Below are 19,335 nucleotides of genomic sequence, written 5' to 3' on the forward strand. Positions count from 1 at the left end.
CCCTCCCGAGGACAGGCGCCGTGCGGTGTCTGATTCATCTCACAGTCGGGCACACAGTAGGTGCTCAAGAAATGTGCACGGAAAGGATGAGGATGGGGGATGTGGCGCTGAGTCATTCAAAATTCAATTCGTTCGTCATTCATTCATTCATGGAGTCATTCAATCTATCTCGAAGCAAATACCTGTTGAATGTTCTGAGTTGGGTGCTGTGCGTGGTCTTGGGGGAAATTCAAGGCATCTGATCCATCATTCATTCAATCATTCATTCAACAAAGATACATCTAAGCCTACTATATTCTGGGGCCTTGGGACAGAGCGATTGATCAGACTTAGGCCCTACCCCTGAGGAGCTCACAGCCCGGACAGGGGCCTGATCTTCACCACCAGAGGCTAGATGGGCATGCCAGGAGGCCAGAGGGGCAGAGAGGGAGGAAATCTTTCAGACCCAGCTCTGGGCCTTGGGAAGCTTAAAGTCTGGGAGGGAAGACAAGGGGAGAGAAAGTCGGAAAAGAACTTGCATTTGTCAAGCATCTATTTGCTAAGCACCACGCCGAGAGCAAGCAAAACATTCACACCCTTGATCCTTTGCAACGTAGGTGTTACTGACCCATTTCACAGATGAGAAAGGAGAAGCACAAGGTGGGGAAATGGCTGGCTCATCTGACCCGCTTAGAGTAATTGTTCCCTCTGTATAACTATATACATGCTACATTTTCCCTATTCAGATTACTGAATAGGTAATGGTTTCTGTCTCCTGACCTCATCCTGATTGATAATGGAAATGATAATGATAATAATAATACTTATTTTTATAGCTGCCTTCTGGGGATGAGCACTTAATACACAGGATCTTTCATCCCCTTCAATCAGCTGACGTTATTCCCATTTCGGAGAGCGGGATGGACCCTCAGAGAGGGGACGGGACTTGTTTGGGGCATCCTGGCCTGTGCACAGGCTACTGAGTCAGAAAATCCGGACACGAGGCCCGTGTCAGGGAGTAGGAGAGACAGATGCACTGGCGGGGGGTGGGGGCGGGGAAGTGACGGCAATCTGACAAACTCTGAGTTCTCCCTCTGCGGGCGCAGAGCAGACTGCTTGCTGCCACAAGGCAGCACGTGGCTACCTGCCACATCCTGGCACTGCAAGTTCTGATGAGGCAGAAGGGACTGGGGCTGTTCTGGAAGACTTCCTGGAGGAGGGGGAAGAGGCCGATGGATCAGCCACAGCATGCCAGGCCCTGGCCTCCGAAGTCCTTGCAGCAACCGTCTAAGGGCAGGGAGCCTTGGGAAGCAGGTGGGGAGACTGAGGCACCGGAGGCAGGGGCTGACCTGCCCAGGATCGCCTGGTGCACAGGCGGCAAAGTGGCCGGGGTCAGCAGGCTAAGAGCCTCGGCTCTTGCCAACCCAACTGGCCATTACATCACAGCTGGAGTGGGTACGTGAGACACCCCCCCCCCCAGCCAGTTCTTTACTGCTCACCTCCACTCACAACTCCTGAACTGCGGACTGTCCACCCAGCCCTGAATTGCTACAACTTGCGACACACTCTTGTCCCCTTCAGGGGTTGTGGTTCGGCCTCTCCCCTGTCCCCTGCAGTGGGTGGTGCTCCACTGGCAGCTGAATGGAGACCCATTAGAAATAGGACCCTCAGGGATTAACACATACACGCTACTATACGTAAAATAGGTCATCAACAAGGACCTACTGTATAGCACAGGAACTCTACTCAGTACTCTGTAATAACCTATATGGGAGAAGAATTTGAAAAAGAAGGGGTGCATGTCTACGGATAACTGACTCGCTTTGCTGTACACCTGAAACGAACACAACATTGAACGTCTGCTCTACTCAGATATAAAATAGAAATTAAAAATAAAAGAAATAGGACCCTTGGAGTTTCTTGCATTTCCAGGAGCAATCCCGACTCTCTCCCCTCTGGTTTTCTGGCACAGGCTATGCCCTCTGCCTGGACACCCTTTCTGCCCTCTTCTACTTGGCCAACTCCTCATCTTAGCACTGATGGCACATCTTCCAGTGACCCACCCTCACCCCAGCCCCAAGGCCAAGCCCAGATGTGGGCTCCCACAGGGACCTGGATTCCCGGTGACCGCCCTCTGAACACTCGGGATCATAACGGCAGGGTGTGTCCCTTGATGGAGGGGCTGCCTGTCTTAATCACTACTGTGTCCTCAGCACCCAGGTCTGAGCCTGACACAGGGAAGGTGTTCAGGAAATATCTGCTGAATGAATGAATGAAATAGTGAAAGAACAGAGGGCACAGGGAGGCTGGGAGGCTGAAGTCAGGAGGAGGGCCCGGGGCGGGTGCTGCAGGGCAGACCTTATTGTAGAGGGCGCAGATGTGCAGGGCCGTGTTCCCCGAGGCGTTCTGGGCTCCAGGCTCAGCCCCATAGAAGAGCAGGTGTTCCAGGTGCTGAGAATGGCCCCTCTGGCAGGCCTGGAGAGGATTGGGAGCGGAGGAGGCTGGAACAGACCCACCTGGCCATGGCATCTGTCTGTCTCCTTCACCTCGAGGTCAGGAAGCTGTGCATCCACCTCCCCCTCTCCTCTCAACCCCCATTCCTGCTTAGGAACTCGCGCAGCCAGCTTCACAAGTCATTCCAAGGCCCAGGGCTCTGGGCTGGCTCCTCGGGAGGGTCGAGAGGCCATCCCCACTCATCTCAGGGATCGAGGTTTCCAGGTCCCAAGCCATCCCCTTTAGGGTCCCGGTGTTGACACCCTCATCTTTTCCTCTTTGGGGACCATGCTACTCCCACCCCTCCCCTCTGTGAGGACCCCAGCATCTGGAGCCCTCTAGCTGCTTGGACTGGGGTCCCTGATCCCTGGCGCCCTCAGGGTCCAGCAACCACCCATGCAGCCCCCAGCCCCTCCTGGCCAAGTCAGGAGCACCTGGTGGATCTCCTGCCAGCCGTTCTCGTCAGCTATGCCCAGCTGGGCCCTGTTGTACAGGAGTAGCTCACAGCAGCGGGGGTCGCCCCCCACCATAGCCGTATGGAACAGAGGCGTCAGCCCCCGGCGGTCCTTGTAGTTGGGGGAACCCCCAAGATCCAGGAGCGCCTAGGAAGGGAAAAAAGAAGACAGTCAGACAAGTACTGGCTCATGCTGAAGGGCCAGTGGGGAGGGGAGTCCTGGGTAACCCACACTGGCCAATGCCAGAGCTGGTTCTGCCATGATGCCCTTGAGCGACCTTGATACTGGTCCTTCCCCTCTCAGAGCCTCTCATCCCTGTGAACCATGAAGGGATGGGGAAGATGCCTCCAGAGGACCCTCCCACTCTGAAGTCCTGCCCAACCTTCCCCCATGGGCGACAACGTTCGGTAAGCCATTGAAGGAGCCTAATGCCTCAGTGCCCACCTACTCTCAAACCAGCAGGCTGGTTTGGGGGACAAATGAGAGAACGGAGTCTGGATGCAGGATGGTCCCTGGCTGGGTGGGAGGTGTTATTAGGACCAGGATCCCGAGGAAGTCTGGGAGGGGGCAAGCTTGGGTTAAAGCCACTTGGGCCAGCCTCACAGGGGCTGGGGGCTCGGGGGCAGGGAGCGGTCCCACTCAAGTAACAGCTCTGGGCCTGGAAGGCGTGTTTGCTAGCGGCAGCCCTGCGTGAGGAAAGTCTGCAGTGGCACTGTCCAACAGAACATCCGCAACATTTGTGGTGATGGAAGTAGTCTACAACCGCACGATCCAGTATGGCAGCCGCGTGTGGGCTACTGAGTGCTTGGATGTGGCTAGTAAGCCTGAGAAACGGAAGTTTTCCTTTCACAGCATTTGAATCCATTGACATCTACACAGCCCCATGTGGTTGGTGGCTGCTGGACTGGACAGCGCAGGCCTGGGGGGTAGGGCTGGGGTGCGAGCAGGTGCGGGGTCTGGGGGAGGGGTGTACATAAAGAGGGTCTGTCAATTCCAGGGCTGTAAGGCAGACCTTTGTGGCCGGTGTTAGGGATCTTCAAGAAAGGGTTGGAGAAAGCGAAAGAGGCTCCGTTAAGCTGGAGAATCTACGAATCCTGGTGGTTATCAAGAGCTTTGGGGGCGGTCTAGCCTGACCTGTGTATGAAGATGGATCAAGCGCCCTTGGGTGGGGGGAAAAGAAGACCGTTTTAAAATTAGACCGGGCGAGCTGACTCCGTGTATGTATTTTGAGGGTCTACGAGGTTCGTCAATTTGGGAAGGCACATTCTAGACGCTGCACTGGAGGAGGGGTTTGTGAGAGAAGGGGGTGTGTTTGGGGGATGAGCTGCTAGGCTGGAAAGGGTAGATGGAGGGGCTGAGGGCCCGTGTCTGGGAGGCAGATGAAGGAGCTGTGTCTGCAGGGTGTGTATGGAGGAGGGTCTGTATCTGGGGGCACAGCAGGGAGCTCACTCTGCATTTTAAAGGTCACCAGGAGCGTCTACACTCAGGGAGACAGAGGTAGGTGTTGGTGTAGAGCTGGCTCAGAGGGAATGGAGAAGTTCTGGGTGTCAGGAAATTAACATGACCGACCTGCGTGTAGGGCAAGGGCCCACGTGACCATCAACTACAGCTGATCATGAGCCCTGAGCTGGGGCGGGTGGGCGCTCCTGGAGGTCCCAGGCGGGTATCAGATTCAGTCAGAGGAGGAGCAATGGAGGAGAGGTGGAGGAAGGGTCTGGGTCAAGTGGCCCAATGCAGTCTGGGCGAGAAACGCGGTAACTTGGGGGTGCCTCTGAGCTCTGGGGAGGGTCCCGGGAGGACCTGGCACCTCACCGTGAGAGCGAGGCAGTGACGGGCACGCGCGGCCTTGTGTAACGCTGTCATGCCATCCCGGGCCCGGAAGTCGATGTGGGCCCCGCCCAGGCACAGGGTTCGAATCACCTCTACAGAGCCTTCTGTCTGGGCAGCCAGCGTCAGGGGGGTCTCTGGTGGTGGGGGGGGGCACGGGAAAGGCCAGTCACATGCAGCCCCTAGGCCTTGTTCTTGACTCTTCAGCCCTCCCAAAGCGCCCGGCCCCCACCCTACCTCCTGAATCCGAGTCATGATAATTGGGGTCCAGCCCCTTGTCCAGCAGCCGTGCCACCTTATCGGATGTCCCGAGCTGCACGTACTCCAGGAACTTCTTCAACCCCGTCTGAGGCATAGACAAGAGACAGAAGACAGGCCGGTCAGGGAGGAAGGGAGCAAAGCTGGGTTCTGGAGCAGGGCTGTGCAGTGGAAATACACAGGATGCCACACAGATCATTGAAAAGTCCCTAGTAGCCGCCATTTTTGTTTTTTTAAAAAGGAAGGGGAACTTTCAGTTACATTGAAATTCACTTTAATGACCTCTTTTTAATCTACTACATCTACAATGTTACCGGTTCAACAGGTAATCCACATGAAATTTATTAATGAGATATTTTACTTTGGGGGGTACTGAGTCTTCAAATCCAGTGTGTATTTCACACTCACAGCGAGGCTCAGTTGGACCTGCCACTCCGCAGGTACCCGGGGGGGGGGGGGCGTATGTGTCTGGAAGCACCTGCAGTGGATGGCAGAGGTCTGGACAGATGGAATATTTGGGGGAGGACAGAGACAAATGCATGGTGGGGTGGGGATGGGGATGAGAAGATGCCTGGGTGCTTTCTTCCCAAGTGTCAAGGATCCTTCACTTCACTTCTGACCAAAGCAGCCCCCTGGCTTCTTCCCAGCTTTTAGGGGACCAGAGGAGACGCAGGGGACATATAGCCTGAGGACTGGAGGGCAAGGAAGCAGGAGGATAAACGTGGCTGGGGAGGAGAGCATCCTTGGATCTGGTAGAGATTTAGGTTCTGGCATTGTGGGAACTGCAGGGTGTCTATGAAACAGCCCCTAGGCAGAGGGATGCTAGATGTCAGAGTCACAGGCCAAGGAAGGGGGGCCCTGAGTGGATATAGGGGACCTAGGAGATGAGAGGGGAGAATCCAAAGATGAAGAAAGTGGGACCCAGGTGGAAATGGTATAAGCCTGAGCAGAGGCACAAGGGGGAAAGAGAGGAGATAAAAAAGGCTATGATAGGGGCTTCCCTGGTGACGCAGTGGTTGAGAGTCCGCCTGCTGATGAAGGGGACGCGGGTTCGTGCCCCGGTCCAGGAAGATCCCACATGCCGCGGAGCGGCTGGGCCCATGAGCCATGGCTGCTGAGCCTGCGCGTCCGGAGCCTGTGCTCCACAACGGGAGAGGCCACAACAGTGAGAGGCCCGCGTATCACAAAAAAAAAAAAAAAAAAAAAAAAAAGGCTATGATAGGGTTAGCAGGGGCATTTGGGGTTGTCCCAAACGTGACACAGCATCCCAAGTTAAGTGGGGGACCCTGGCAGAGGCAGAGAAGGCTTAGAGGGCTGTTGGGAAGAGACAGGAGAGAAAATGGTTGGGCCAGGAGCTCCAGGTGGGAGGGCAAGTGTCAGCAGGGTTCTCTCACCTTCGTGTGCAACTTGGCCAGCTGCTTCTCATCCAGGTTGGTCTGTTTGTAAACTCGGGTCTTGTATCGGAACTGAGGTCAGGGGTGGGGTAAAGGGAGAGACAGAGACTCAAAATCAGGGGTCTGGACCCCCTTCTGAGCCAGGAGTCAACTCTGGGTCAGGGCGGAAACAGCCCCAGAGCCTTGGCTGGGTGGGCAGAGTGGTGCTGGGCCACTAGGGGCATGTGGACTGCAACCCCTAGGGAGTCTGGACCCCATGGGGAATGTTCTAGAAGACCTACTGTAATTGGGCATCCTTTCCCACTTTGATAGAAAACGGGAAGCTTGGGGCTGGAAAATGACTTGCGCGAGGTCACCCCACTGGTCAGAGGCAGAACGCACGGTAATTTGAACTCAGGCCTCTCTGACTCTGATTCTTAGGTGCCCCCCGAATCCAGAAGAGCCCACTGGGTTTTCCCTTGCCAAGGTCTTGGCTGGGAGCATAAACGGGGAGGGGGCAGATGTGTCTCAGGACACGTCTTCTGTCATCTGTGAAGGGGCCAGGAAGGCGGTGGGCCTCACCTCCAGGTAGGGCACCCCCTTCTCGAAGGACTGGGGGTACTCCCGCAGCAGCCGCTCCTCCTCCAGGAAGTTGGCGTCGCGGCCCGAGGTGGCCGGCTGGAACAGGCCATAGTTGAGGACATCCTGCAGGCTTTCGCTCAGGGCACAGAGCACCTGCTGCTTGGCTGTCCAGATGGTGGCATCTGGGTTGAAGCGCAGGCATTTCTGGTGGGGGAGGCAACAGGAAGGGGCCTGAGGTGGTGTGGGAAGGGGCTGTGGGTGATTCCAGGGACAGAGTGGGTGTTGGGGGCAATACGTGGGGGTCTGGAAATTGGGGGCCACGTGTGAGGACACCCAGCACCAGAGGCCTCCCCGTGCAGGCTGGGGTCCCTCTCCCGCCCCGCCCCTCCTCCGGCCAGCGGGCTCACTGTCTGGTGCAGGTCAGGGATGCCAATCCTAAAGACCATCATGCTGAAGTGGGCGTCGTCTGGGACAGACATGGAGCGGCCCTGGAGGCCTCGAACCGAGGCCAGGCTACCAGGTCCCCCGCTGCCCCGGCCCCGGGTCCCCCGGGGGCCTCTCCCGGGCCCGTCTGGGGAGCTGTCGGACTCCGAGCCCCCCTCGGGACACTCGCTGGCACTGTGGCGCTCCTCGTCCTCGCTTGACGCGGGGCTGTGGGTCATCATGGGGCCACGGGGCGACGGGGGACGGCAGCATCACAGGCGGCTGCGGGGGCCAAAGGTGGCTGTCAGACGAGGAACCCAGACCCCCGGAGGCCACGGGCGCACTCAGTGGACGAACGGTCAAGGGCAGCCGCCCCACCCTGCCCGAGGCAGGCAGGAAGGAGGCTGGACACACCCCCCAGACACTCCACACTCCTACGGCCTCCAAGCTCGTGCGCGCGCTCTCTCTCCCTCTCTCCCTCTCTCTCTCTCTCTCTCTCTCTCTCTCTCTCTCTCTCTCTCTCTCTCTCTCTCTCGTGCACACGCGCACACACACACACACACCCAACCCTGCCATGCTGCCTGCACATCTCCTTCCCTGCCCTTGGCCTTGCTCGCAGCCCCCCACCCCTCCTGCGCCCCACTTTGCCGCTGACCCAGCGTGGTGGTGTCCCAGAAACCGCAGAATCACCGCGGGAGCTACTGGCCCACTTTGCCAGGCCACGGATAAGGCAGCTAAAATTAGCTGAGGACAGACAGGTGGGCGACCGACCGGCATCCTGCCCTCCTGGCCCCAGCCAGGGCCCTCACCTGAGATACTCCCATCTTCCTCCTGGATAACTGGGGTGAGGCTGAGATGTAGTAAGGGGGAGAGGGAGGTGCTTTAAGCCTAGGGTGGAGCTGGTGACTTCGCTGAAGTGTGGCTGACAATCTGTACAGAGGGCTGCTGGGGAACCGGTGTCCCAGGGGGCAGGGGCACTGGGATGGGGGTGTCACGGGGCAGAGTACCATGCAAGGGGTGTGCCAGGGGAACCACAAGAGGGTGCCTATGCAAGTTTCTGGGGGCATCTTGAGAGGGTGTGTGTGGGGGTGGGGAGGCTGGCCCTGGGAGGGCTGTCCAGGTGATAGCCACCCTGTCAGTGCACGGTGGCTGCAGATGACCTGTGAGTGTGTTTGAGGCCTGGCGCTGCTGGGTGGGTGGATTGGCATTGCCTGGTACTACTGGTGGCCCCACTCTGAGGGAGACTGGGGGGCTGGGAGGGAGGCTAAGAAGGGGGGTGAGACTCCAGGGGACTGGGGTGAGAGATCCTCTCCAGATCCCCACTATTCTTTGCCCCTGAGGGAGTCTTATAAGGGTGAGTCCCAGATGGGGTCCTTTTCTCTCATTTTCTACCCCCCCTCCCACCCTAGCACCGGAAACCAGAATGTCTGGTCTTGTCCCTCCCCCCCACACCAGGCCCGGCTCCTGCACGTTGCCATGGAGATGGGAAGCAGTGGAGGGTACTGCTGACTTTGGGGGAGTGGGGATGGGCTGGGGGGTTGGGGGAGGGAAGACAAAATGTGTGGCGGGGAGGAGAGTTCCAAGAGCTGTGGGCGAGCCAGCATCTAACCGTGGGCAGGCCAACCCCTCCCCCAAGCGTGGCCACGGCTTCGAAGCCCCCTCCCCCTCTAGGTACCCCGCAGAGCTGCCCCTGCTTTACCCTTGCGGAAACCCCGGCCTCCTCCTACCCTACCCTTCGACTCCACATCCCCCCTCCGGACCTGGGGCTGGCAGCCACTCCCCCTCCGCTGACCCTGGCTGGCCCTCAGCCTCAACCGGGCACTAATGGGGTGGCCAGTGGCCTGAAAGCAAAGCTAGCCGGGTCCCCCCGCGCGTGCGGCTGCCCCCGACTCCCCGGCCCCTCCCCCTCAGGCCCAGAGGGAGGGAGCGGGCACACTCCGCCGGGGCGGCATGAATCAAACGCTCCGCGGCTAAGAATAGCTGGCACGCAGCTGGTACTGAGACGGGGCTGAGGAATCGGCGGGGTGGGGGGGGGGAGAAGGGGAGGGGGGTGCCCTGGGAGGCTGCGGGGGGACGGGGGGCGGCTGGCTTGGCCGAGAGCCGGCCCGGGAGAATGAATGGAGGCGGAGAGAGGCGGGGAGAGGCGGGGAGAGGGAGCCGGGGCTGGGGCGGGCCGAGAAGCTGGTGGGGGGGAGCCCCGGTCCGGGGCGAGGGGGCGGGGGCACCCGGGAGCGGGACTCCGGGGGCAGGAGCCGAGGGGGCGCGCCGGCCGGTGGAGAAGGAAGTGGGGACAGGGTGGGATCGGGGGGAGCTTGTGAAGGGGTGGGAGGGGACTGGAGGAGCCTGGAAGGCGAAGCAAGAGCTACAGGGGGTCGAAGGGGGCGGAGGAGGCCAAGGCCCAGAGCCCCGCCGGCGGAGATGGGCACCGGGATGACCCGGGGAAGGGGCCTCGAGGGGTGGGGCCGCAGGAGGGGTCGAGGGGCCGAGGTGGGCCGGGATGGGCGAGCCGGGGGAGTGGCTGGGCAGGGCCGAGAGGCGGGTACAGCGACCGAGCCCTTGGCCCAGGAGCGCGGGGAGGTGGGTTCAGGCAGGGGGCTCTGCCGGCGGCGGATGGGGCTGCATCTTCCCACCAAGTCTGCGATCTGGGACGGGGCACGGGGGACCGGGGCGTAACCTAATTTGACGTCGCCCGGGGCCACGCTCCCCTCCTCACACCCCCGCCCCCCCACCGCACACCCGGGCCGGGAGCCCGGCGCTCAGCCAAGGACGTCCGGGGCGCCCCCGCCCCCTCCCGCGGCCCCGGGCCCGCCGTTGCCCCAGACCCCCGGTTTTCGGCCCCCTTACCTGCCTGGCGGGGCTGCTGAGTCCCGGTCGGCGGCGCCCGCGGCCCCTCCCCCCTCCCCCCACCCCCCACCCCCCCGGAGACGGGGGACCCTCAGGCCATGCCCCACCGCCCCGGAGGGCGAGCGGGCCCGGGGAGGCGGCGGGCGGGGGCCGGGGGGGCGGGCGGGGGTCCGAGGACCTCACCCCCCCCGCGGGCCGGACCTGGCCATCCGCAGAGCGCCCCCCCCTTCCGCCGCGGCCGCCGCGCCCCTCTTAGCTAGCCCGCCCCCGGCTCGGTCCGGCCGGCTCCGGGCGCCGCGTCTCCGCCTGCTCTTCCTCTTCCTCTTCCTCCGGCCGCCGCCGCCGCCGCCGCCGCCGCCGCCGCCAGCTCCGCGCCTCCTCTGCCTCCCTTCTCGCTCTCTCGCTCTCGCTGTCTCTCCCTCACCCTGTCTCTCTCTCTCTCCCTCCCTCTCTCCCTCCTTCCCCTCCCTCCGCCCTCTCCCCTCCCTCCGGGAGCCGGCGGAGGAGACATCGCCCCTCCCCGCGCCCCCAAACCTCGCCCATCCCCCCGCCACCACCGGCTCCGCCCCCTCCCCCACCGCTCCTCTCAGCCGCCTGGATCCCCGAACCCTGACTCCACCCCTGCTTGCCCCTGTACCCCGACGATGGGGACCCGCCCCCCAGGGTACCTCTCCTCACGCCCCCAGGACCGCCCCTTCCCAGATCGCCCCACCACCTCTACACACAGTAGGGCGCAGTTAAATATTTGTTGCTAGACTCTACCCCGCCCAAATTGGATGGTGAGAGCTACAGATTCCTGTCCTATCCCCCCAAACACACACACACACACACACACACACACACACACACACACACACCTTCCTCCGAGGCACAGGTGCAGAGAGTCACTAGCTGGCCCTGCCCCTGCAGACATCTCAACATGTACATTCTCTCCAGGGCATGCAGGGCTGAGTGTACATTACCATGAACACACCCAGCTACATCATGTACATATCACACCCGCGTGCCGGAGCATGCACACGGCAGAGCACACGCATCTACCCACCCCCCCTACACGGGCACGCAGCCGGCTGTGCTTGCTCAGAGCTCCAGCTCACACGGAACCCTGAAACAGAGACACAGAACCGGAGGGAGATGTGTGCTTGCATCTCCATCATACTCACCCACCTGGCCCTCCGTCACACAGGTGTGCACACGCCCATGTAGAGGCACGACCCTGCGCCTTCGCTCCCCTTCGTGAGGATTATTGCATCAGGACATTTCCTGAGCACTCCCTGTGGGCCAGGCTCTGTTCTGGATTTACTCTTCAGCTTCTCACACCAGTCCTCTGGGCTGCGGACTTGCGCCATCCCCATTTACCAGAGGGGGAAACCGAGGCCCAGAGAAGTTAAGTAACTTGCCCAAGGTCACCCAGTCAGAAAGAGGTGGTGGATCAGAGACAGGTAGCCTGACTCAGAGCCTTCAGACTGCTGTGGTCCAGTACCGGGCACTCCATAGCTGCCTGTCCTTCCTCACACGGATACCCCCAACCATCTCAGCAGCTCAGCTCCTTGGTGCATGGGACACACCCACAGAGACGGGGCAGATCCCGTAGGGCAGCGGTGAGAGCATCGCAGCAGCCCGGGCTCCTACCCTTCTCCCAGCTCCAACAGGGCCACCAGCCAGAGCACAGGCACCTGCAGAGGGCAGTTCTAAGCAGCCTGTGGGTGCACCTCCAGCTGCAGGCTCGCGGGTACCATGGTATGAGCTGGAGCAGGTGCTGGCCCAGCCCCAGGAGGCCCGGTTCCGGACGCACATCCACCGGCCCAGGTGGTGAGCAGCTGGGCCTGGGGAGAGAACAGCTGCCCGTGTTGTCACCACCTGTGAGAGGGGCTGTGTACCCTTCCACGGCCTACAAGGCCTTTCCGGCCTGTGTATTCTCTCTCAGTGAGGGGTCCCCAGGCCCTTCATGGGCGCCTGAGACAGGCTCAAGCTCTGAGGTGGTGGGCAGCCTGCCCAAGGTCACACTGCCCTCTGCTTTCTTGGAAAATGGAAGGCTGGATGCATTGATTTCCAAGGCCCCTCCTAGGGCTCCCGGCAGCTGAGGGCAGATGCCCTGCTTTTGCTTAGAGCCAGAAGCTTTGGCTAGCTGCCGCCACGCTGGTCACCTCCAGCAGGCTGAGCCGGCCCCTCTCCGAGCCTCGGTTTTCTCCCTTGAAGAGTGGGCCCTGCGATCCTGGCCCGTGAGCTCCATGTTTTCTTGCACAACCAGCCGGGCTGAGGCTGGGAAAGCCCTACATGACTCACGGGTCTGGCATAGAGTGGGCATGGCCTGCCCTCCTGCTTCCTTTGCCTCTGCAGCCTCTCTTCCAGTGCCTTCACCACCTCTACCCTGGCTGCCACCCCTACCCCCAGTGCCACGGGGAACTCGAGTTGCCACCTAAACACAACCATCCAGTGTTCAGTCTTTTGGCTGAGCTGTTACCCCACAGGAAAGACTGCTTCCTTCCTCTCTCAAATGATTGAGTACCTACTACGTGCAGAGTTGGCCCTGTTCTACCTCTGGGGATACAGCAATGAACACAGATGCCTGCCTTCATTGGCGGGAGACAGACACTGAACAAGTAAACAAACAAACAAGGCAATGCCAGTCTTGATTCAACCAAAAAGATAAAATGAGGTGTTTGAATAAACTAACCTGGGGAAGGCCTCTCTGATGAGAGAGGCCTCAATGATGAGAAGGAGCTGGGGGAAGAGGCTTCTAGAAGGAGGAAAAGGCTAGCGCAAAAGCTGTGAAGTGGGAAGGAGCTTAATGTTCAGGAAGCAGCGAAGAGGCCAGTGTGGCTGGAGCTTGTGGAGGGTGGGGGCGGGATGGGAGGAGTTAGAGCGTGAGGGGAATGGGGGTGATGAGCTTGCAGAGGTGCAAATGACCCATCCTTCCCAGCCCCCACTGCTGGGCAGGCCAGCCCTGTGCAGAGGACAGGGCTTGGCTTCCCTCCCACATATGATGGGAAGCTGGGGGGAGCAGGGGAGTGGGGAGTGATGTGATCTGATTTATGGTGGTTTGGAAGCATTGCTTTGGCTGCGGCAAGCTGTGTGGACTGGAGGGGCTTGGGAGGAAGGAGCGGGAGAGGCAGGAAGAGGCGACTGCAGTGGTCCAGGCAGGAGATGAGGTACCTTGCTGAATGCTCAGAGCTCTCTGTGCACCCAGCCTGGCATCTGTCTACTCCACCTCCCGGAAGAAGCTTTCCTGACCCCACCCACCCAGCCTCTCCCCTCCCCTCTGCCCCAGCCCTTCACCCTGTGGGTCTGTCTGCTGGTCTGTAAACAGCTGGAATCCCCAGCGTCGCCCCACCCAGGACCCGGCCTGCAGGAGGTTTCCAGGAAAGCAAGGCAGATGGATCCAAAAGCCCCACCTTCTGGGGCTGCACACACAGCCACATGCGTGCTCTTCGCATGTGTCCCTGCAGACAGGCACAGACACTCATTTGCATCTGGGGCAAGGGCTTGGAGGGCAGGATGGGAGATCTGGGGACAGGAGGCGGTCTAGAGCTTGCGAATGGTGGGAAAGCCTCCTCCCGCAGGGTGTGTGGGCCACGGTGGCCACAGGAAAATAACAACCTTAGCAAGACCTTGAGGTCTCCCCTGTCCTGAGCGCTGGCCAAGGGAAGAGAGGGGAGCAGGGCCCAGCCCCAACAACTCCCTGAGGAGGTTCCTGGGCAGAGGCTCTGCCCCAGGATCCCTTAGGGAGCCGGCTCCATCCTCTTCCTGACCTTCCAGAGCTTTGGCTGTGGCAGAAGGAAAGAGCAGGACAGGACGGAAGCAAGCTCTGGAAAGTGGGAAGAGCAGGGTGTGTGTGGAGACCCAAGGCAGGCGGAATCCAAGCTTTGGAACGTTGGAGGTTTCCGGCCACAGAGGCAGGGCCTTGGGGGAGCCAGGAGAGGCGGGGAGAGACACACACAGAGGAGCGGAGACCAACAGACCACGGACGAGACAGGAATTGGGAGTTGGGAGGAGAGGGACCAGAGAGAAGCTGGGAGGCACGGACCAGGGGGCTGGTGACCTGCACACACTCCAGTCCCCAGAAACATCCCTCTCCTCAGAGACATCCTTCTGCAGCCTTTGGTGCTCCGAGCCCAGCCTGATGCAGGCAGCCTGGCTCCTCGGGGCTCTGGTGGTACCCCAGCTCCTGGGCCTCAGTCATGGAGCTTGGGGAGCTCAGAGGGAGCGGGAGGGGGGATGCGGTGTCCCCCAGGATGAGGAGCAGGAGAGAGAGGCCCTGATGCTGAAGGTAAGTTAGGGGAGTGCTGGGACTCTAGTGGGGGGACCCGGCTGGGTGACTGTGGGCTTGGGAGGGGCGTATTTGAGGGTCAGGGAAATGGGCAACGGAAGGGATGGGCTGGGCTCGGAGGATGAGGGTGACGGGTTCAGAGTAGGGGCTCGGGGCAGAGAGCCAGCTTACAGCTGGAAAGGGGTGGCTGGAGTGTCTGGGGGGTCAGAATGCAGCTGCCAGGCTGGCCCTGACCATCCCTCCCCTGCCTCAGCATTTACAGGAAGCCCTGGGACTGCCTGCTAGGAGGGGGGACGAAAATCCTGAGGGAAACCCTGAAGGCAAAGGGGCCTGGGCGACTGACAACGACGGTCTGGGGGAGGAAGGCGAGAAGGAACCAACCACAACTCCCTACTTCAGCCCCAGCCCCTCTCCCACCGCTGAAGACACCTTCACTTATATCCGTGAGTAATCATTAGCTCCGCCCTGCCTCCGTGGTCATTTTCTCAAAAACGAACCGTCCTATCACTACCCCGGGGTCTTTCAGTTGCTCACTGCCCAGCTCGGAGCCCCTATATCCCCAGGAGCTCCGGGTCCCCGGCCTTGCCTCCCAAGAGCCCGAAGCCACCGGCCCCTACCTTCCAGGAGTCCTGAGTACCCCACCCCCACCCCAACTCCGCCCCAGAAGCCCTAGGTCCCGGTCCCCCCAGGTCCTCTGGTCCCCTGGCTCCGCCTCCAGGGTCACGGTCCAGCGTGCGCCCTGTCCCTACGCAGTGGGTCGCCTGGCCGGCCTGGACGCAGGCCTGCACCAGGTGCACGTCCGTCTGCACGCGTTGGACACCCGCGTGGCCGAGCTGAGCCGGGGTATGCGGCAGCTGCGGGAGGTGGCGGGTGACACCCGCGACGCCTTGCAAGCCCTGAAGGAGGCGCAGAGCCGCTCCGAACGCGAGCATGGCCGCTTAGAGGGTGAGTCGCACCGTGCGGGGCGGGGAAAGAGGGACGATCCGGGTCAGGTGGGGGACTGGTGGCAAAAGGGGTCCGGAAAAGTCTGAGGAGACGTGAGGACCCTGGGTGTCCTTGCAGGGGGTTCTTGCAGATTGGGGGTGTGTTGGCTGATGGGGAGGGTGAATGCGGGGAGCAGACGGGCTGTGAGGAGGAACGCCCCCCACAGTGCTGTTGAGCCGAAACTACTCTGGCCGCACCACGCCCCCTACAGTCCCGCCCCAACAGTCTGGCCCCGCCCCTGGCGGCCCTGACGCCATCTCCCAGCCACTGGCGGTTCTGAGCCCGCCTCCGCTCCGCCCCTGAGACACTAATCCCACCTCCTCTCCGCCCCGCCCTCAGGCTGCCTGAAGGGGGTGCGCCTTGGCCACAAGTGCTTCCTGCTCTCGCGCGATTTCGAGGCTCAGGCAGCGGCGCAGGCGCGGTGCGTGGCGCGGGGCGGAAGCCTGGCGCAGCCGGCGGATCGTTCGCAGATGGAAACGCTTACTCGCTATCTCCGCGCGGCGCTTGCCCCCTACAACTGGCCCGTGTGGCTGGGTGTGCACGACCGGCGCGCCGAGGGCCTCTACCTCTTCGAGAACGGCCAGCGCGTGTCCTTCTTCGCATGGCACCGCGCCCCTAGCCCCGAGCCCGGCGCCCGGCCCAGCGCCGCGCCGCACCCGCTCAGCCCCAACCAGCCTAACGGCGGCGCGCTCGAGAACTGCGTGGCGCAGGCCTCGGACGACGGCTCCTGGTGGGACCACGACTGCGAGCGGCGCCTCTACTATGTCTGCGAGTTCCCCTTTTAAGCGGGCCCGGTCCCCCGCCTCTCCGCTCCATCCCACCATCCGCCCTTTGCCTGGGCTGTGCACCCCGCAAAGACGTCCTTCCCTCCTTGCCCGCGGATGAAAGTGTGTTCTCCCTGGCTGGCCGATCCCTGGGGGGCTCCTGCGGGGCGGGACCCCTTCCTTGCCTGTCTTTCCTGGAAGCGGTGGGCACCAGGCTAGGTCCGGCGCCAATAAAGCCTTGTGGATCTGACTTGAGCAGGCAGTGGAGGCACTTTTGGCCTTTATCTCTCTGCGGGGCAAGGCAGCACGGGCAAGGTCCCGTCCCCCTTTCACAGGTATTGTTTGAGCCCCATATCAGAGTGATGGACAACACGTGCATATGTACACACGGTCATCCGCTACTGCACACACATGTTTGGACTGCACGAGTGCACACGCTGCTGACGCCTCCACCCCCATCGTGCCCCACTGAAGGCTTTTGGGACCCAGGGCCTGTCAGTCATTGTCCCAGGCCTTGCTTGGCCTTGGTCCTGATCAAAGAGATCTGGGAGGCACAAAGGAGCTAAAGGCTCTGACAAGTCCTGCAGGAAAGACCCTCATTTAATTTTTTTTTAGTGTGTCTCAAACTTGTTTCACCAGATGGTACCATAATGTCATGTAAAGTCATGACATTATGGTCACGACTACTCCCTTCCCCTTCCCCTTCCCCCAACTCCAGAGCATGTGTTTAGACACAAACATGAGGACCTACCTAGCCTGGAAGCTTAGGCTCCCTCCCAATTGATTCGTCCTCCACTCCCTGCCTGTGAGGGCAGGAACCAGTCCCTCCCTCCCTCTGAGGCTCAGTTTCCTCATCTGAACATGGGTACATTACCCCTACCTTGTATGGCTCTTGGGATGTTCCCATGATTCCAGGAAAGTGAGCATTTGGGAAATGGTGGAGCATAAGCCACACACTACATTTTCTTCCTCACCATTCTTCGTACCTTAATCCCCTGGGGCAGTGAGGACACCCAGACCCATCTTGGGCTCAGCACTGTGGACAGCGCTCTGGGGGAAGAGCTCTTTTGGAAACACCCAGTGTCTCCCCACATACTGGCATCAGGGACGGGACCCTGATACCCTCAGAGAGCCCAGGAATCGGAGTGGGACCCTGTCTGTCCTTACATCTCTGTCCCTTCGCCTTCATCAGCCATGGCACCACCCACCTAAAGTCTCACCATTGGATCTTCCAGTGGGAGGAATGAACCACTCCGTCATCTCCAGAAGGGGGGAGCACAAGCCACCCACTCCCTTTAGAAGTCATTTCTCAGCCCCACAGGCCCCATAGGAGGTACAGAAGAAGGGGGGTGGCCTCTGGTCAGGAAGGCTTCAATCAGGGGACTGAAGACTTTGCTCAAAATTCAACCCCCCTCTAAGCTTGTTTCCCGGGGTTGCAGTGGGGCAGCAGGATGTCTTACAGAAAATCAAAGGGCAGATTAGGCAGACATTGATGAATGTCTGCTATTGCTCGGGAGAGGTCCACCCTCACAGCCCTGACATTCTGGGAAGTCAGTGGATGGGGGCAGTTCAATGGTTTCCTGCCTAGATTCTGGAGCCAGATGGCCCAGGTTCTAATCCTACCTCAGCCACTTAACCTACTGTGCAACTTGAGGGAGACATAACTTTGCTGTTCCTCAGTGTCCCCATCTGTATAATGGGGGTGATAACATCTGCCTCCTAGAGTACTGCCAGACACAGAGGGGCCTTTGTAACATCGGCTCTGATCCGTACTCGGCTATTTGAACCTCACCTTCACCTCTGTTTGCTCTCTCCAGTCACTGTCTTTGCATATGCAAAAGTCCCTCCAAGAATTGGCTAATGTGTCACCCTGAACAACCTGCCTACCCCCTAGCTCTCACGGCAGGGTTAGGTGCTGCCTTTGGTGCTCCAGAACCCCTGACTCCTCTCATGACCTAGCTAACCCTGATCAGCCAGACTGGGGACCCTTGTGGGGCAGGGCTGGGTATGACCAGCTCCGCGTCCCCAGCATCCCTGGCACGTGGGAGTTCTTTGAATGAAGGAAGATGCCTGTGTGGGGCCATGTTGGGAACCCTGAGATGAACTGGATTTCTACCTGCTTCTCTTCCTCCCTGGCGTCCTCCAGGCCTCAGTCGGGCGACTCACCTGGGCTCCCACTGGGTCGGGGGCTTTCCTCATCAAGCCTTCCGTCACTCTAGGTGCCACTGTTTGGTCAGTATCTGTCATACTAGCCCAGGGACAAAGAGTTGTGGACACAGAGACGTTCGGGGTGGGGAGTGGAGGGCATTTGCAAGGACTGTTAACGCATCAGATCAGCTCGCCTGTACGCTGCTTTCTGGGCTGATTCCGGTCTGCATATGGGAACCCTGCTGCCTTCTCCAAGAAGCCCTCCCAGGCCTCTCAAGGGCCAGCGTTTGCCAATGCCACCTCTTTTGGCTCTCTGTGGAGCCCCTGCCGTTTGAGAGCTCTGAGCCGCGGACCGGAGAAGGCCTCGGCAGGGATAGGCGAGTTAGGGGATCCCAGGGAAGTGATGGAGGAAGGGCGCAAAGCCTGAAATGACCCAGCGGGAAGATAAAGAACCAGGGCTCCACCGGCCTGCCAGGACTATGAATCCCAGGAGGCTGAGCGGCAGGCCCTCCACCTCCTGCCCAGAACAACATTTCCCAGCAGCCATCGGGGGCTTCATGCAGATCTTCTCTCAAGCCCCGCCCCCTCCTCCACGTGGGGATCGCCTACATTTCCCTGCAAGTTGGAGGATCACACCCAGTCTCCAATCAGAGCTCAGACCCTGGCTCCCCACCCACCAGGTCTCACCCCGAGGTACTTTGGGAAATGTAGTCCGGTCCCGAGTCAACGGAGAGAAAACATGAATCGGCGGAGTCTAACATTCCATTAGGCTTAGAGTGTAATGGGTGCTCAGATCTTTACTACGAGAGTGTTTCAAAATATGAGTGAATTTCCATGGGTGTATCATAACCATTTTTTAAAAAGTGAAATCATAGAAAATATCAGAATGAAGAGAAAGTGGAAAGAGTTCTCATAACTTGAGTTCTTGAGTATGT

General features: G+C 60.2%; 2 protein-coding genes across 5 annotated transcripts in view; one reads left to right on the top strand and one right to left on the bottom strand.

The window, feature by feature from the left end:
* The window catches only part of SHANK1 (SH3 and multiple ankyrin repeat domains 1), a 51,053-nt gene extending 35,871 nt beyond the window's left edge, over positions 1–15,182 (bottom strand). For 2 of the 3 annotated variants that reach the window (XM_081215965.1, XM_081215963.1), the window contains exons 1-8: positions 10,235–10,648; positions 7,375–7,672; positions 6,968–7,171; positions 6,407–6,478; positions 4,992–5,100; positions 4,740–4,891; positions 2,907–3,074; positions 2,338–2,454 (exon numbers count right to left, since the gene is read on the bottom strand). In XM_081215965.1, coding sequence (XP_081072091.1) covers positions 2,338–2,454; positions 2,907–3,074; positions 4,740–4,891; positions 4,992–5,100; positions 6,407–6,478; positions 6,968–7,171; positions 7,375–7,632 — 1,080 coding nt within the window. In that variant the 5' untranslated portion in view covers positions 7,633–7,672; positions 10,235–10,648. Of the gene's footprint in view, positions 1–2,337; positions 2,455–2,906; positions 3,075–4,739; positions 4,892–4,991; positions 5,101–6,406; positions 6,479–6,967; positions 7,172–7,374; positions 7,673–10,234; positions 10,649–15,121 lie in introns of those variants that run through there. The other variant, XM_081215964.1, reaches the window with a different exon arrangement.
* On the top strand, positions 13,746–16,497 carry CLEC11A (C-type lectin domain containing 11A). Of its 2 annotated transcripts, XM_081215967.1 has the most exons (4): positions 13,748–14,504; positions 14,758–14,947; positions 15,258–15,449; positions 15,828–16,497. In XM_081215967.1, the coding sequence occupies exons 1-4, from the start codon at positions 14,358–14,360 to the stop codon at positions 16,271–16,273; spliced, it is 975 nt and encodes a 324-aa protein (XP_081072093.1). In that variant the 5' UTR covers positions 13,748–14,357; the 3' UTR covers positions 16,274–16,497. The 2 variants fall into 2 exon arrangements, with proteins under 2 accessions (XP_081072094.1, XP_081072093.1); XM_081215968.1 differs by lacking the exon at positions 15,258–15,449 and having other exon boundaries at positions 13,746–14,504.
* The last annotated feature ends 2,838 nt before the right edge of the window (positions 16,498–19,335 follow it).

Source organism: Mesoplodon bidens (assembly GCF_964165515.1).
Source record: "Mesoplodon bidens genome assembly, chromosome: 18".
NCBI lineage: Eukaryota > Metazoa > Chordata > Mammalia > Artiodactyla > Ziphiidae > Mesoplodon > Mesoplodon bidens.

Coding starts and splice junctions, on each gene's coding strand:
- CLEC11A (XM_081215967.1), top strand. CDS start 14,358: ATGCAGGCAGCCTGGCTCCTCGGGGCTCTGGTGGTACCCCAGCTCCTG. Junction 14,505..14,757: donor GAGAGGCCCTGATGCTGAAG/GTAAGTTAGGGG, acceptor CCCCTGCCTCAG/CATTTACAGGAAGCCCTGGG. Junction 15,450..15,827: donor CGAGCATGGCCGCTTAGAGG/GTGAGTCGCACC, acceptor CCCCGCCCTCAG/GCTGCCTGAAGGGGGTGCGC.